The sequence below is a fragment of the Podarcis vaucheri genome, assembly GCF_965113315.1.
Source record: "Podarcis vaucheri genome assembly, chromosome: 1".
NCBI lineage: Eukaryota > Metazoa > Chordata > Lepidosauria > Squamata > Lacertidae > Podarcis > Podarcis vaucheri.
This window is the reverse complement of record NC_138759.1, coordinates 62,441,077-62,459,485: the sequence shown is the minus strand read 5'-3', so window position 1 is coordinate 62,459,485 and position 18,409 is coordinate 62,441,077. Positions and strand designations below refer to the sequence as shown.

Here is an 18,409-nt window from a genome sequence, read left to right as displayed (position 1 = left end):
CTAGTCATACAAACACACACACACACACACACACACACACACACACACACACTACTATTAATACCCTCCTGTCCTAAATTTGAATATATCAGTCCCAATAAAAGAATCACTCCCTAGTTCATGTCCTATTATTCCAATAGGAATAATATTCCTATAACATTGTCCCTTTCACACATGAAGTTTAAATTGCCTTTTAATCTTCCTTCCCTTATTTATGTGAATGTCTAATCATGGTTAATGCAGAACAGGTATTTGTAATGGAAATGAGCATTCTGGCTAGTATTGATTTTACATTGGTGTTATAAACCCATTGAAGCAAAAAGTGCTTTGAGCTTTGTGTGTGAAAACATCATTATTCTCTTTCACTCTATACACTTTCAGCGATTCTATTCAGGCCCTCAGCTTTAACTTTTCACCGTTACAAACATTACTCTTTATCCACCTTACACCTTCTCACTTTTGTTTAGTCTTCTACTGTTGCTTTTATTCTGCTATGTGTGTAAACTTATTTAACATGTTTATTACCTGTTCTTCATTGTTACATACTTTCACAGAGTAAACAAACAACAACAACAACATAAAGAGATCACCTACCCCTCCCCATACAAAAATGTATTATTCACAATCTCAAGAACCAGTAAAACAGTGGATCATAACAATCATCATTATCTCTGACATAGCACTTGGATAACTATTTCCTTGTTTTCCCACTTAATATAATAAAATATCAAAATGAGCATTCCGTTTAAGTTAATTCAAAGTAGAATCAACAACTGATTCTATGCTACTTCCCAGCAGATTAACCTTCACTGAGGGTCAAGAGGCTTGGACACAAGCCTGGACACCAAACATAGTATTCTGTGGCTCTGAAAAGGCAAGGCTTTAGCTGACCATGAAGCCTTGGTGCTGGAGATGGTTGATGTGGTTGTAAGCAAATGAAGGTTACATAAAAGTGGGAGAATCCATCCTAACTTTTTTTTAAAAAACCCACGTGTTCATGGGTCCCTTAGATCAAACAACATGCCTACTGTTTTTTCACTTTTTTAAAGACAGTCCTCAGGACACATCTTAGAATTCAGAGGTCTGCAGATTCCAGAGCACAACCCTGTTCCAATCTGCAACTTGATTCAAGAGCTGGTCAGATGAGTTTTCTCTGGAATGTGGACCCCCTGAATTCCTGAAGCATCCACCTAATGAAAGCTTGTGCCAAGTAGATTTGCTGCCCTTTAAATTGCTACAGGATTCTTAACTGTCTAGCTGCAAAATGAACAATTTCACCTACATTTATTTTAAATACAAACAAAGTGAAACTGTTTTTTTTTAAAAAGCAGCTTATTCTGTGGAATAGATGGAGAGATAACTGATTTGTTAATCAAACAAATCTAGATACTCTTCTAGACGCCACACTAGTGTTTCTGTCCATAGTCCACAATGCTCACAATTACCATAAATTCTGATGCACTGGCACCACAGTTATAACCTATCCTCAACATTTATTTCCTACTACAGATAGCGTTAGAATTAGGTCATAAAATACGAAAGTCAATGCCAAGGCTTCACTTGACTTTAATGGGGACTAGATTAATATATTCATTCACCTAGCACCAAACAAGAGATAAATTTCTACATGCTAATTATTAACACATGCAAGGTAATGGTAGATCTTCAGGACATCCAACTACCCATGGCAGCACATAAATTCTAAAGCTCAGGTACATTTACTGAATGAGGGGGGAAAGACTGCATAGCTCAAGTGTATTTTTATTGCAAATCTGAGTATTTTCAGAAGATAAATCATACCGTGATGGTTGCAATCTGTTTCACAAGTGAGCTGTTAAACATAAGAACTGATGACTGCAAGGTTGAATTTGCTTGGAACAATAATTATTTATGACACTTTATTACAGCATAACTCATAAACATATGGTTACCTTATTAGAAATTAAAATTCATTTTCATATAACTCTCAGCATGATATTACACCAGCATAACTGAAGCAACTCCAGGGGACAACAAATAATTCCAGTTCAACTGTTCCAGGGCTTGACAGTTGCAATATGCAATTTCAACTAATTCTCTTGTAAATACATAGGCAGGTTTTGATAACACAAATCCATCCACAGGCAAGTACAGGCATAAATGTTATTATTTTCCTACCAGCTTTGGAGACTGCATAATTTATTTCTTTGACACCAAGTACCATTAATTTGTTTGACATTTGCTGCTTTAAAAAAAAAGTGCTTTCTTCTGTTTTGGCCTTATAGCTAACATAGTTCCTCCACTTCCAGATGTGTAATTGTGCCTTGTAAAAAAACAACAGCAGCAACAACCTCCTGACAGCATATTTGTTGTTGTTGTTTAGTCGTTTAGTCGTGTCCGACTCTTCGTGACCCCATGGACCAGAGCACGCCAGGCACTTCTGTCCTCCACTGCCTCCCGCAGTTTGATCAAACTCATGCTAGTGGCTTCAAGAACACCATCCAACCATCTCATTCTCTGTCGTCCCCTTCTCCTTGTGCCCTCCATCTTTCCCAACATCAGGGTCTTTTCCAGGGAGTCCTCTCTTCTCATGAGGTGGCCAAAGTATTGGAGCCTCAGCTTCACGATCTGTCCTTCCAGTGAGCACTCAGGGCTGATTTCCTTCAGAATGGAGAGGTTTGATCTTCTTGCAGTCCATGGGACTCTCAAGAGTCTCCTCCAGCACCATAATTCAAAAGCATCAATTCTTCGGCGATCAGCCTTCTTTATGGTCCAGCTCTCACTTCCATACATCACTACTGGGAAAACCATGGCTTTTACTATACGGACCTTTGTTGGCAAGGTGATGTCTCTGCTTTTTAAGATGCTGTCTAGGCTTGCCATCGCCTTTCTCCCAAGGAGCAGGCGTCTTTTAATTTCGTGACTGCTGTCACCATCTGCACTGATCATGGAGCCCAAGAAAGTAAAATCACTGCCTCCATTTCTTCCCCATCTATTTGCCAGGAGGTGATGGGCCCAGTGGCCATGATCTTCGTTTTTTTGATGTTGAGCTTCAGACCATATTTTGCGCTCTCCTCTTTCACCCTCATTAAAAGGTTCTTTAATTCCTCTTCACTTTCTGCCATCAAGGTTGTGTCATCTGCATATCTGAGGTTGTTGATATTTCTTCCGGCAATCTTAATTCCGGCTTGGGATTCATCCAGCCCAGCCTTTCGCATGATGAATTCTGCATATAAGTTAAATAAGCAGGGAGACAATATACAGCCTTGCCGTACTCCTTTCCCAATTTGGAACCAATCAGTTGTTCCATATCCAGTTCTAACTGTAGCTTCTTGTCCCACATAGAGATTTTGCAGGAGACAGATGAGGTGATCAGGCACTCCCATTTCTTTAAGAACTTGCCATAGTTTGCTGTGGTCAACACAGTCAAAGGCTTTTGCATAGTCAATGAAGCAGAAGTAGATGTCTTTCTGGAACTCTCTAGCTTTCTCCATAATCCAGCGCATGTTTGCAATTTGGTCTCTGGTTCCTCTGCCTCTTCTAAATCCAGCTTGCACTTCTGGGAGTTCTCGGTCCACATACTGCTTGAGCCTTCCTTGTAGAATTTTAAGCATAACCTTGCTAGCATGTGAAATGAGTGAAATTGTGCGGTAGTTGGAGCATTCTTTGGCACTGCCTTTCTTTGGGATTGGGATGTAGACTGATCTTCTCCAATCCTCTGGCCACTGCTGAGTTTTCCAAACTTGCTGGCATATTGAGTGTAGCACCTTAACAGCATCATCTTTTAAAATTTTAAACAGTTCAGCTGGAATACCATCACTTCCACTGGCCTTGTTATTTGCAGTGCTTTCTAAGGCCCATTTGACTTCACTCTCCAGGATGTCTGGCTCAAGGTCAGCAACCACACTACCTGGGGTGTACGAGACATCCATATCTTTCTGGTATAATTCCTCTGTGTATTCTTGCCACCTCTTCTTGATGTCTTCTGCTTCAGTTAGATCTTTACCACTTTTGTCCTTTATTATGGTAATCTTTGTACGAAATGTTCCTTTCATATTTCCGATTTTCTTGAACAGATCTCTGGTTCTTCCCATTCTGTTGCTTTCCTCTATTTCTTTGCATTGCTCGTTTAAGAAGGCCTTCTTGTCTCTCCTTGCTGTTCTTTGGAAATCTGCATTCAATTTCCTGTATCTTTCACTATCTCCCTCGCATTTTGCTTGCCTTCTCTCCCCCGCTATTTGTAAGGCCTCGTTGGACAGCCACTTTGCTTTCTTGCATTTCTTTTTCATTGGGATGGTTTTAGTTGCTGCCTCCTGTATAATGTTGCGAGCCTCCATCCATAGTTCTTCAGGCACTCTGTCCAGCAAATCTAAATCCTTAAACCTGTTCCTCACTTCCACTGTGTATTCATAAGGGATTTGGTTTAGATTGTATCTTACCTGTCCAGTGGTTTTTCCTACTTTCTTCAGTTTAAGCTTGAATTTTGCTATAAGGAGCTGATGATCTGAGCCACAGTCAGCTCCAGGTCTTGTTTTTGCTGACTGTATAGAGCTTCTCCATCTTTGGCTGCAGAGAATATAATCAATCTGATTTCGATGTTGCCCATCTGGGGATGTCCATGTGTAGAGTCGTCTCTTGTGTTGTTGGAAAAGCGTGTTTGTGATGACCAGCTTGTTCTCTTGACAGAACTCTATTAGCCTTTGCCCTGCTTCGTTTTGATCTCCAAGGCCAAACTTGCCAGTTGTTCCTTTTATCTCTTGATTCCCTACTTTAGCATTCCAATCCCCTATAATGAGCAGAACATCCTTCTTTGGTGTCACTTCGATAAGGTTTTGTAAGTCTTCATAGAACTGGTCAATTTCAGTTTCTTCAGCACCAGTAGTTGGTGCATAAACTTGGATTACTGTGATGTTAAAAGGTCTGCCTTGGATTCGTATCGAGATCATTCTATCATTTTTGAGACTGCATCCCAGTACAGCTTTCGCCACTCTTTTGTTGACTATGAGGGCCACTCCATTTCTCTTACGGGTTTCTTGCCCACAGTAGTAGATATGGTAGTCATCCGAACTGAATTCGCCCATTCCCGTCCATTTTAGCTCACTGATGCCCAGGATGTCAATATTTATTCTTGCCATCTCATTTTTGACCACATCCAACTTACCCAGGTTCATGGTTCTTACATTCCAGGTTCCTATGCAATATTTTTCTTTACAGCATTGGACTTTCCTTTCGCTTCCATGCATATCCACAACTGAGCGTCCTTTCGGCTTTGGCCCAGCCGCTTCATCAGCTCTGGATCTACTTGTACTTGTCCTCCGCTCTTCCCCAGTAGCATGTTGGACACCTTCCGACCTGAGGGGCTCATCTTCCAGTGTCATAACTTTTATATGCCTGTTGTCTTTGTCCATGGAGTTTTCTTGGCAGGGATACTGGAGTGGCTTGCCGATTCCTACTCCAGGTGGATCACGTTTGGTCAAAACTCTCCACTATGACCTGTTCATCTTGGGTGCCCTGCTCGGCGTAGTTCATAGCTTCTCTGAGTTCTTCAAGCCCCTTCGCCACGGCAAGGCAGTGATCCATACAAATTAATTAATTAAATGAATAAAATAAACAGTCAGATAAACTTGGTATAGTCTGGATTATGCTTCCTCCCTGCCAAAATTGTGGGGAGGGGGAATACATGGAAGGGCCAAAAGTTCCTTCATAGACTCACCAGTAAGTTCCTTCCTATCAAGTTCTCAGACCACATCAACTCCTAAATCCTGCTTTCAAAATCACAGCTAAAATTCAACACTAGGCCATCCCATCACCTCTAAAACCTTTTGATTGTTGTGTTACTCACTCTTGCTTCCTCCCCCAACTTCTTTTATCATGCAGGGGTAAGAGAATAACAAGGAGGCAACATTAGGAAACCAAAAATCCCTTCCATCCTCTGCTGTTGTAAGCTTACTATTCTCCATAGTAAGTGTTAAGTCTTCAAGTGATAACACCACCCTGAGCCTGGCAATAATGCTCTGTAATAGCAGAGGAGAAAATGACACCGAAACTCAAGAGCTCTTCTGCGTTATTAAAAAATACATGCTTGGCTATGTTGAGAAGACAACTAGCTCCCTGCCACATGCCCACTCAAACAAATCCTGACAGCATCCTAAAGATCGTATTCTAAGGACTAATAACAAACAGGGTGTGCATTCCACTTGGCTATAACTATGCTTTCCCCGGCTTCCCACTCAGGGGGCACATCTAAAAAGCAAACTTCCTCCCACTCAGGCTCTCACCCTAGATCACGCCTTTGGGCCTCTTCTCTTCTAGGACCCAGCCAGAAACACAATTTAGGAACAGTTTTACCATTATTATCCATATGTCCCGTGCTTTGTGTGTGACAAGTGCTTGTATGTGATATGCTTGGCAATACATTCTGTTTGCTCCATTATATACCTAGCAATCTCTTTTTGAGAATCTTTTCTTTTTATGTGCTTTTGGGTAGAGATTTTATGTCAATGTTCAAAAGATTGATTTTAATGCTAGATGCAAAGAAGATTCAAACAAATAGTTTTTTTGTACAGTTTGGTAATGACAGAATTTTGAATGTACTTTCATAAAACACATTCCGTGGTAGGTGAGAACTCTTGGAGGAGGTTTAGTATGTAATAAAGTGTGAATTAGATACAGAAAATTCCAATTTATTTTTTGAAGTGCTTTTTGGGAGTGAAGACGGACAAGCAGAAGGATGGTCATTAAAATAAAAATAGATGGGGAAAACCCAGCCAAAACTCCATACATCACCACTACAAATACTGTATGTACAAATATATCATACATCACCAATACAAATATGGCTATGTGATGCCATAGAACATTTACTTTTACCTCTAGAACCGTAAAATGATATTGTATTGGTAACAATGAAAGCACTGTGCCAAAAATGGAAGGGGAAGTAGACTGTGTAAATTAATTAATTACTTTAATTAATTAATAAGACACTACCTATTTCACTATAGCTCCCTCCCTTTACGGTCTTCTCATTCAGCACCCTTTATCTGAAGACATATTTGACTAAATGCACAAATCACAACACACGGTTATCAACTAAGCTGATCAAAGACTTTAAACATTGCTCTATTTTTTAATTGAGTGGTAACACAAACCATTTTGGGTACAAGTGATGGTTAAAACATTCCCACTTGAAATGTAATTACTGAAGTTCTCTTTAAACTAAAATGTAAATAGACATTTTAATAGTATTCTAAACTGTATTTGATTTACTTCCCATTGATTGCATTATTGCCTTAGTAATTAGACATCACAATATCCTTTCTGTGCTGATTTTCCTCCACCCTAGGTGTTACTTTCTGTTTTAAGCTATAAAGTGTGTTGGCATAGCATTTGGGAGAAAGGGGGTGGTATTCAATGTCATACATTTTCAATTGTTCTGTCTGCACAAGCATTTCAGCTCCTCTCCTCCTGTGCACTGTTCTGGGCTTCTCCTAACCCTCCCCCTCCACAATACAATTTTGGGGGGTGCAAGTAGGAGGAAAGGAGGAAAAACCCCTTATGCAAGCAGAAGTCCTTTCGCTGGACTTCTGCTGATGGGGCTAGTTAGGTGAATCCTGCCCAGAGAGTCTAAAACTTTATTTTTTGGCTTTGAGAATTATAAAATGCTCTTTAATGAAAATTTACAAGCATGCCCACCCCAACCAATCAGAAAAAAATCCAAAATGGGGGGGGGGACTAAAATGGGTGGGGGTAAACGTTTGAATGAGACTGGGCATCTTCACTGGGCACAGGATGCCGACAGAGTCTTGGATGGTGAGGAAAACTGGTGGGATGGATTGGGATGGATGGATGAGTAGCACTCCATTTGTTGGAGTTCCCCATCTGCTTTATATTAAGGGCCATTTCAAAATGATCACTATTGGGCCACCTCAGTGGTAAGAAAAGGAGTGTGATGCCTTAGATAACTCATTTATTGGCCCTTTGATAAGTTGACTGTCAATTAGTGCTAAAAGATAGAGAAAGGTAGTATTTCCTTGTCAACAGAATACTCGGCTAAGAGCACATAATTCTTTTGCATGCTCATTCGGAGCTATAACCAAAGGAACATATTTTTTAGTCAGTTTGAAATGATTAATCAAGAGGTGAAAAGATCTTAGTTAATGCCAACCATTTTTTCCTCAGCCACTCAGTTCCCAAGAACAGAATATAATCAAAATCATTACCAATTAAATGTGCAATTTAGCAGAATGAAGCAGGACTGTTTAGGAACAAAAATAGTACAAAACACTATTAATTCTATATTACTTGACTGTGATTATTTTTCTAAATGTCAATTAGATGTTTTTACCAAAGATTAACAGACAAGCTATTGAATATGATTTTATGTTCATAATCCAGCCGTCTATTTAATGAAAGGGGGACTAAGAAGTAAATAAACAGGAAATGTTGCTTTTACCTCTGCACAGCACCAAAGATAACTGAATAAGTAATTGACCTTTCAAAACAAGGACTCCGATCCAGTCATCCAGAAACCAAGTGCACCTAAGAGGTTTCCAATTAATCCTCTAATTTAAGTCCTATGTCTTTTTTCTATCAAATATAGATAAAAGGTTGGAAATCACTCCAACTGAAGCTGCAGAGTGCTAAGAGGACCAGCCTCCTTATTAGGAACTAAAGGTCAATAAAAGAAAAAAGTCTCTGTAATATCTACTTTTATTTACTTCTTGCCTTTCTCGTCTATTAAGACATGGAAGAGCTGAAATGAGAATGAAAAATGATAACACTGGCAGACTTCAGCAACAAGGCTTACTCAAAAATTCATTGGGAAGCTTCAGAAACTCTAGAAACTTTAAAACTTTGGTTAGATCAAAAAGGGATTGGCAAATCAGCAGTAAAATAGCAGAGCTGATTCAATGTAAGTAAGTGTAGAATGGTGCACAATGGGGCAAATATATGGAGAGAGAGAGAGAGAGAGAGAGAGAGAGAGAGAGTTTCACATATAAGTTCAAGAGGCCTGAATTGTTGGTGACCGACCAGGAACAGAACCTCGGGATCATGGCTCAATGAAGATATCAGCTCAGATGTGAAATGGGTAAATACCATGCCAAGGATCATTAGGAAAGGGATTGATTATAAAACTGCCAATATCATCATGTTGTTATACAGTCATGTGGCATGACTGCACTTGGAATACTGTATACTGTTCTGGTCATCTAACCCCAAAAAAGGAAGTTGTAGAGCTGGAAAAGGTTCAGAAAAGGGCAACCCAAGTGATCAAGGTGTTGGAGAAACTCCCTATGAGGAAAGGTTACAACTGTAAGACCCTCCTGGGGAACTGGCACACAGACTGTCCCTTGATCCATGCATTTCATGGGGAATAGGCCCAACTATGAGTAGCAACTGCCACCACAATCAAGAAGCAATCAATAATTTTGACTTAATTGACATTTTAGCCCTTGTTACAAGTTCCCACTCCTTTCCCCCAGGCAATTCCAGTCCTAATCCCCACACACAGGGTCACAAAAACAAGGCCTTCTGCACTTTACTGTGGTTCTCCACTGACATGGCTGCTGTAAATGCTCTCTGTTTAGTGTGGTCCCAGCAATCCTGGTGGGTTGGACTTCTGAGCGGGCTCCCAGCAGCACCCTTCTGCAGGCTCTGAGACCTGCCTTCTGGTTGGCAGTCTTCTGAGCCCAAGGGCCACAGCTGGTGGGGTAATTCCCCAGTTGCTTCTCCCCCCTCCCCCAAAGGACAAGGTGGCAGGTGATGCCTTTTCCCAAGACTCCGTGTCCCTTCCTGGAGACAGAGATAGCTGTAGGAGAGCTACAAGCTTCTTCGTGTTGCTGTTTTTCTTTTGCTTGTCAATCAGTCAACTCCCTCTGACTGCTGTCTCTAGCAGGAACTCCAAGAACCCTCATTAGTCTTAGCTGGTGGTAGCTGTTCCTTGTTCTACTCCTATATTGGTTGGTTTGACTGAGGTGCAGAAGACTGGAGCCTTCTTGAAGGGACAGTCACAGGATGGCCATTGTGCCACAACATTTGGGGCCTTTTAGTTTAAAGAAAATGAGAGGGGAGGAGAGGGGAGGGTAGAGGAGCATAAAATTATGCACAGTATGGAGAAAGACGTTTCCCTCCCTCTCATATTACAGTAAAACTCTGAGGCACCTGAATCTTGGAAGATTCAGGACAGCCAAAAGAAAGTCCTCCTTCACACAATGCACAGTTAAAACTGTGGAATTTGCTCATACAAGATATAGTGATGACCACCAACACAGATGGATTTCTGTTTTTAAGATTTTTCCACTGGAGAAAAATTAAAAACTAGTTTTGAAATTAAAATCCATTTTCACAAGTGAGGCCGCAAACACATAGTCTGGATGCAGTTCCTATGATGCACATTGCAGCACACAATTCCCTGATTTACATTCTTAGAAGTCTAAACAAGTTAGGAGACAATATAGCAGGGTGTACAGCAGTTTTGATTCATTTCTTATATTGTAATTTTGTTCTGACATGGATACCAAAACCTGAGTTTCAGAACACTTCTCCAGAATATATTGAGTAACAATGCATATGTGGCTAAGAATCTTTCATAATTTGTCTGTCTGGATACTACTGATATCCTACTGTGCAATATCAGGAGGGGAACAGACAATTGTTATGAAAAAAGCAGCATGAGATGTATCCCTTAGGGGCAAATAGAGAATTAGGGCAGACAGACGATGTAGAGAAACCTACAGTAGTCTACAAGTCAATTGATTCAGGAGACATGGATGCAACATCCAGCAGTTACTGCAGTGGGAGAATATGTAATTAGAGGAAAGGAGAGCAGAAGCCACCCAAGCTGCTGGTGCCTTCAAAGGCATCCGTGATACAGTCTGAAACTCTGTGATCCATGGAGGATGGACTGCAGATCAGAGGAAAGCACACCACTTGGACAGAGATATGTGCAATAGCACTGTCAGCAACCTGCACTCAAGGGGAGCTGAGGACTGATGCCTGTTCAAGACACAGATAACATGTCTGGATAGAAAAGAAAATGTGCTTTCTACAACTTGAAGAGGATGGGAACATAGTGAAATTATTCTAAGTGGCTGAGTCGGAATCATGCTAGATTCCCAAATGGGTTAGAAATAGCCAATTTGAGAGAATAGGGAACAACAGATATAGAAACAGATACATAGATATGCATGCATATAACAAAACAACCAGGGGAAATCTGAGAGGAAAAGAGTTTTAATTAAAAGTTCTGGTAACAAGCATTTTAAAATGATTATTAAAAGCTTGTAGTCATGAACATGTTATTTGAAGGATACCTGAAAATTACCACCCTCCATTTTATGAATAATCTGGTATGTTTTAAAACCTTGCAATCTGAAATTCAGTCATAGGACATGCACTGGATGTTTAACCCTTCCCCTGTGCTATTTTACAAACTACACAGAGAAGGGGCAGGGAATTATGTATGGGGGATAAATGTGTTCTGTTCACATGCAAAGCTAACTTGCACTTTCTGAACAAATACCCCTGCAGAGCTAACCTGTGAAATTTGCACTTTTCCACATGTTGTGATGCATACAAAAATCATGCACTGAAGTGTGTGCAAACATGCATGTATCAGTAAAAATAAAATAGAAGAAATAAATGAGGGAAATTGCTTGTAAAATTTGAATATGTAAATAAAATGAATTAAAAATGAATTTATTGGAGGAAATGTGACTGCAAAAGTATGGTTGCCATTGGGAGGAAGGGCGATCTGAATCCCCCACCGCCCAGAGGAGATCCTGTGCTCTGCTTGGGGTGAATAGCCAGCTGGCCTCTTGTTAAGATATGGGAAGAGCCGGGGTGGGTTTTACCAGGTCTCACGAAAGGTGTGTGCCTCTAGTCTGAATTTATTTGCACCGGGCTTCTTGCTGCAGTGCTGAAGCCTCTAAGGCAGGATCCACATTTCCCCCTTTCCATTTACCCTTGCTTGAAGGAGTGGAAGAGCAGAGGCTGTGGCCACAACCGATACCAGGCTTTGCTGTTCCAGTGACATCAATGGAGAGGAGAGCAAGAGGACAGAAGAGAGTGCTCAATACATGTGCTTGAAAGGAGGGTGCAGTGGCTGCTATATAAAGGTCAGGAGCGTGGGGCCAAAAGACAGTGGACTCCAGCAATTGTTTGGCGGAAAGAAAGAAATAGCCTTGTAGGGGCTGAATACGGATCCCTGCCTGCTGAAAATCAGTCAAGGAGGGGAAGAAAAGTAGTAGAAAGAAAATGTTTAGTTTTGTTAAAAATATTAATGCAATAATGGGAGCAGCCTTTCCAGGAGGAAGGGAGCTGACATAAGGCAACAGAATTTATGAGGAGAGCAAGAAAGACAGAAAGGGTTGAACTGATTGTTAGGAGTAGGAAATGCAGGAGTGAACAGCGAGATGTCTGCTTCGTAGAGGCAGGAGCAAGAAACTGATCAAGAGCCTCCCCCCTTTCTGAACAGCTTTTTGCCTCTGCCTTTGTCACCAGAACAGAATTGGAGCCCAACCCAGTGACTGCATAATGCCTGAAATAAATTGAATTTTCATGCAGACTTTTAAAGGGGAAAAAATATGCAGATAGACACAGAAATGGAAGTGAACTGAAGAATGGAAAATAAAGGTGCAATATAAATAAAGAATTCAAATATATTCATCCATGATGATGAGTACACTGATCAGTATGTAATTAATTTCTTATTGCAACAAATAGATAATAGGTGGCAGTTCACTACTTTCTCTTTTTCTCTTATTCGTTCTTTAGGTTTCCCACTTAACAACATGCCACTGCTGGAAAAATAAATGGAGTTGAGTAGACCATTGTTCTACTGTAGAATGCTATTTCTTAAATTCTACCATTTATTTCATATGTATATGCAAAGCTACGTTTGATAAAAAATGAAGGCTTTCAGTATTGAAAATGAATGTTTGCAAACATGCAGTCCCACTTCCATGTTTGCTAAATTAGGGTGTTTCTGTGGTGGGGCACTTGCAAGAAAGGATCACTTGTGTATGGGAAAGGTACTTAAGCTGTCCCAAACCCAATGATTATCCCATGTAAACACCCCTACTATTCCAATTATATTTTTGTGAAATATCAGTGTAACAAATGGCATGGTTTGCATGGGCCTAAAAGATGACCTGTGGTCAGCATGTCCACAACTCAGAAACATCAGTGCCTCGATAGAAAGTGCTTTCTACAGCCTGAGAGAGAACCTACTGAAATATTTTCCAGTGGATAATTCTGAACCATGCTAGAATCCTATCTGTGTAAAAGGTTGATAGTTCACTGTGAACATGAAAGACTAAACATTTTTTTTTTGCCTTGCTAAGGAAAGGGAAAAGCTTATTTTTAATTAAAACCTCTGGGAAAAGGCAGCTATCCAAAAATATTTTTGATGTGAACTTGTTTGTTTTTCTGAACCACTCAGAGAAGTTCCGTTATGGGATAGCTATATAACCTTAGTTAATGAATAAATAAATAAATAAATATGAGCACTCTGCTTAAAGTACGGTTCCGTCTATTAGCAAACCCAAATAGTCCAGTGCCTATCAGCTTGAAAATGAAACAGGGCCAATAGAACATGTGAGCTTCAGGTACAGAATACTGATTGCCGTTGATCCAACAGAAAGATGTCCTACCTTCCTCACTACGTAACTATAAAAAGTTTGTATTTGAAACTAGCAGCCCTCTAATGCAGTAGTTTTGAACCCCTAGCCACCATTCTGAATCAGGCCAACAGAATGTTTTCTCAAGGGCTCTAGCCCTTCCTCCAAGGTCCAACCATTCTTTTAAGAAAGCAGATGTTCAGTGTAATTCAGCTGGCGAGTCACAGCAGGCACTCTTGGTTCTCAGGACCCCCCCCTTTCCCATGTGCGTACGTGTGTGTAAAAAGGGTGTGTGTGTTGAGAATTACAAAATAGTGAACCCAGGAGAAAGAAAACAGGCTTGGAGAAGGGAGGGGACCTGAAGAAAAATACATGTGTGAGGAGGGTAGCCTTGAAGTTTATTAAAAGTGCAAGGCTTCTTAAAGGGCAATACCATTGCTGCAATATAGAAGATCTGGGGTGGTTAATGGGGAGAAGAGAGAAGATGGGTGGACAGATGGAGGGGCACGAGACTGCTTATTATCATTGCTATTAGTATTATCATTGATTCAGCACATTCTGAACTAGGATACAATTCAGATCAGCTGAAGAGACAGGAAACCTTGGGTCTCAAAAGAAGCAGTATGAAACACGACTTCTATTTCAATTCCTTTGAAACAATGGAATGAAATTCAGACCATTATCACAGCAATATTTATACTAATTATCTCTAGCTCTAGCTGTCTCTATGACCACTTATGAATACATTTGTGTGTTTTAAGTAAATGTGACATGAGAGCAGTACCATGCTAAAGACTGCTCTCAAATGAATCCCTAATATAGCAGCAAAAAGGGAGCATTTTCACAGCAACTTCCTATGTCATTGGTTCTAGGTGAAAAGCAAATAAAAACCCCAAAGTATGTGTATTTGGGGCTATAACACAACATCTGGCCCAACGGATGAATTTTAAACACTCCAGGACAGCAAGATATAATGGAGAATTTATATTTGATGTCCCGGTGATACTGCAATCTATTATTTCTCTCTTCTCTCGCACCCACCATCTGTGAAGTGGAATTGTGGTCTTTCTAGATACAGAAGAACCCTGCATACAAAGACATAACAGGTCCTGATGCATACATTCACAATAAAATGGTGCTGAAATAGCATGGTGGAATAACAGTAATGCTTGAGCATTTGGAAGCCCAGTTTACCTGAAGAAGCGTCTCCACCCCTACCATTCTGCCTGGACAATAAGGTCCAATGCCGAGGGCCTTCTGGCAGTTCCGTCGCTGCGAAAAGCAAAGTTACAGGGAACCAGGCAGAGGGCCTTCTCGGTAGTGGCATCCGCCCTGTGGAAAGCCCTCCCACCAGATGTCAAAGAGAACAACAACTACCAGACTTTTAGAAGACATCTGAAGGCAGCCCTGTTTAGGGAAGTTTTTAATGTTTGATGGACTACTGTATTTTAATATTTTGTTGGAAGCCACCCAGAATGGCTGGGGAAACCCAGCCAGATGGGCAGGGTATAAATAATAAATAATAAATAAATTATTATTATTATCATTATCATCATCACCACCACCACCACCACCACCACCATCATGTGAATCAGTCTATTTATAAAATAAGTGCAGTCATGTTGGCTCATTAGATAAAAAAATAACCTTTATTGGGGCTAACCAAAGCTTTACAAAATAGTCAGCAGTCTTTGTAGTTGTCTTCTTCAGGTCAGATATCATGTTAAACAAAAACAGGAAAAGGTCCATATGTATGTTTTGGATTACAGTAGAAACTTTGTTTTCATGATTCACCAGATGATATATGGGATGGGATCACTGTGCTTTCACATGGGTTGATTCACAGAATCATTGAATCACAAAATGGCAGAGTTGGAAGAGACCCTGAGGATCATCTAATACAATTCCTCTGCAATACAGGAATATGTAGCTGTCCCATACGAGGATCAAACCTGCAACCTTAGCATTGGCAGCACCACACTCTAACCAACTGAGCTATCCTGGCAGATTGAGCCAGAAATACTGTAATAAATACGATTTATTTTTTTTGTAATTTGAGATTTGTTTCTTATAGCTCAACGCTAGCCCTCTTCATCCATGCATGTATGGGGAAGAATACTAGTAGCTTTTCAGATCAGCTAAGTAGAGCTGATACCCACAAATCTCTTTCTGCTGAACACTCCTTAGTCTTATCTCCCTGTTCCAGCAATATATTTTAACAGCTTGTCAAGGGTGTCATCTCTTCTCCATTTCAAATATAGATGGATGGAAGCCAGCTCAAGAATAATTCTAAAGAAAGCACTTTTTAAAAATGGAAAAGACCCATGAAGGCCAAGCTCATAAACACTAATGCCATAAATAGAGAAAACCAAAAAATAGTACAAGCCAAAGTGAATGCCAGTTTATCACATTAATATATGTACAATACAAAACATTCAGAAGTCTTCCTAGAAAACTGAACCATATAGAGAGGGGAGAGCAAAAAGGAAAGGGGGGGCAGGAAGACAGATGTTCAGCCAGGACAATTTAAGGCTGTTCTTCAGCAGTGACAGAAGCAGCAGCAGATTACATCTCTCCTCATCCCCAAACAGCACAGGAAAACACATTCTGCCCATTATCTGATATTCTACCTTTGGACATTACCTAGAGCAGCCATGGCCAAACCTGGCTTTCCAGCTGTTTTGGAACTACAACTCCCATCATCCCTAGCTAATTGGAATTGTAGTCCCAAAACAGCTGGAGGGCCTAGTTTGGTCATGCCTGACCTGGAGGAATGGTGTCCTATTCTGGTGATGAGTGGAAGCCTTCAAGGCAAGAGGGGATTCTGGGGGAGAGGGAGAAGAACCCAACCTTGTAGTGCCAGTTTATCAGGTCATCAGACAGCATATCAAACTGGAGTTGTAGGACCTTTGATATTTCCAGGCAGAAAACTCTGACATGGTGTATTGCTCAGGTGAGATGCAACATCCCTCCTTGGGCCGAAAGCCTTATAGTGTAGCCCTTGGGCTTGGAACCTATCACAGTCAATTCCCATTCCATGTCTTGCCTTTGCTTGTGAGCAGGTATAGTTTAGCATGAAGCCCATGGTCTAAAAAGAGGGCCAATTCTCATGGAGTGCTGTCTCCAGGGGAACTAATGTAGGGCTCTCTAGCTCAATCTCGGGGTCCAGCTTGGTGTTAGTGGCACTGGTCCTCCTGATCCAGCTAGCTTCTCCTTCACCGTGTCAGAGGACTAGCTAGTGCCCTGTGATCATGGTCATGAAAGCACGAGTTATTCATGCTTCTTTTTCCAAACATGTCCAGCGAATGTCTTAAGCACCCCAAAGTGCTAGAGAATGAAGATAAGAGAAGATACATTTCAGACCTCCTCGTACTTTTAGTCCTGTGCTGGTGCCTTATCTCTTTTTCTTTCAAAACAACAATTTTAATCCAAGTTTGAAAGTTAAAAAAATGACTTTAATCCAAAACATGGAATTTTACAACACCAAAAGCTTTGGGTCCCTTTAGGGATGTCTCATTGTTGTTTTAAGCTGCAGGCTAAGAAATTAACAATGACAACTTTTAATCAATTAAATTGAGACTGGACAAAGAAGATTCACAATGGGAGGGGAAAAAAATCTATTCTGTTCGAGGCACTTGCCTCAACCAAACCAGGGTTAGGTACAACAAAAACTGAGTCTTTCTAAATTCACTGCACTCCACATGCATTAACATTGACACCAAGTGAGGCCTTTCTATTTCGTTACCAACAATAGGTCTCAAAAAGCCATTTATGAAACTCAACAGTTTCCAATCAAGACAAGGGAAGCAAACAAAGACATGTTTCATTACATGCTTGAAACTTCAGCACTGAAGGATCATGATGGATGGTATTCCTATGCATGTTCAGCAACGCAAACAATTTCTGAATGGCAAGTGAGCTAGCTTGTCCATGGAAACCCAGGAAAGGGGGAGACATTGACAAAATTTTCCTGTATGTAATAAACAGGGTTGATTTGTAATGAGTATCCACAGGAGCACCCCAGCCACAGAGACAGGTTTTTCACCAAGTTAATACTATGGGGTAAACAGTATTTGCAGCTCATCACACCTCACAAGATGCTATCTACAGTCACAACATCTTATTGATTTATGTTTAAAATGTACCAGTATATTCTGCTCTTGAACGGAATACCTCAGAGTAGTCCACGACATTAAAAGAAGGCCATAAAACTACTTCTAAAAAGCCTACTATCTGTAGATACAGTGATACATGGGTCACATTTTTACCTCAGTCGAAAGGCATGATGAAAACAATCTTTGCTTGTTGCCTAAATATACTATTAGCAACTGTTCTCAATTTGTGACACAGATTATTCATGTCTGGAACAACATACTTGCCATCAGCCTAAGCAGCAGTAATACTGGAATTTATATATTGCAAAGACAATCACAAACAGAAGGGTGACATTTTAACATGCTAGGAAGTCAGGCAGTCACTTGGGAACTTCACAATGAAGTTTCCATCTGTCTGGGTCATCTGAACTTTCTACATATAGAATCAAATGAGGATATTATCATTTATACTACCATGAAGATTGAACTTGATAATGAGATGCTCTGTTCTGCTTTTGTTTTAACAGCACATTTCTCACCAGACCACAATGAAGTTACTTTGCGGAACACATTATTTACCTTCACAATAGGCAGAATCCCCTTGGACGGAGACATAACCACTTTTGCATTCACAAGTAGCTCGCGTGTTCCAGTTCCTGCATTCTGAGTTTTCACCACATCTGTGACCTTGTGCACAAAAATTATGACCTGAAAAAT

General features: G+C 40.5%; 1 protein-coding gene across 4 annotated transcripts in view; it reads right to left on the bottom strand.

The window, feature by feature from the left end:
- Positions 1 to 18,409, bottom strand: part of NELL1 (neural EGFL like 1) — a 382,749-nt gene that overhangs the window by 221,503 nt on the left and 142,837 nt on the right. For all 4 annotated transcript variants that reach the window (XM_082195852.1, XM_082195851.1, XM_082195854.1 and 1 more), the window contains exon 12: positions 18,272 to 18,400. In XM_082195852.1, coding sequence (XP_082051978.1) covers positions 18,272 to 18,400 — 129 coding nt within the window. The remainder of the gene's footprint in view (positions 1 to 18,271; positions 18,401 to 18,409) is intronic.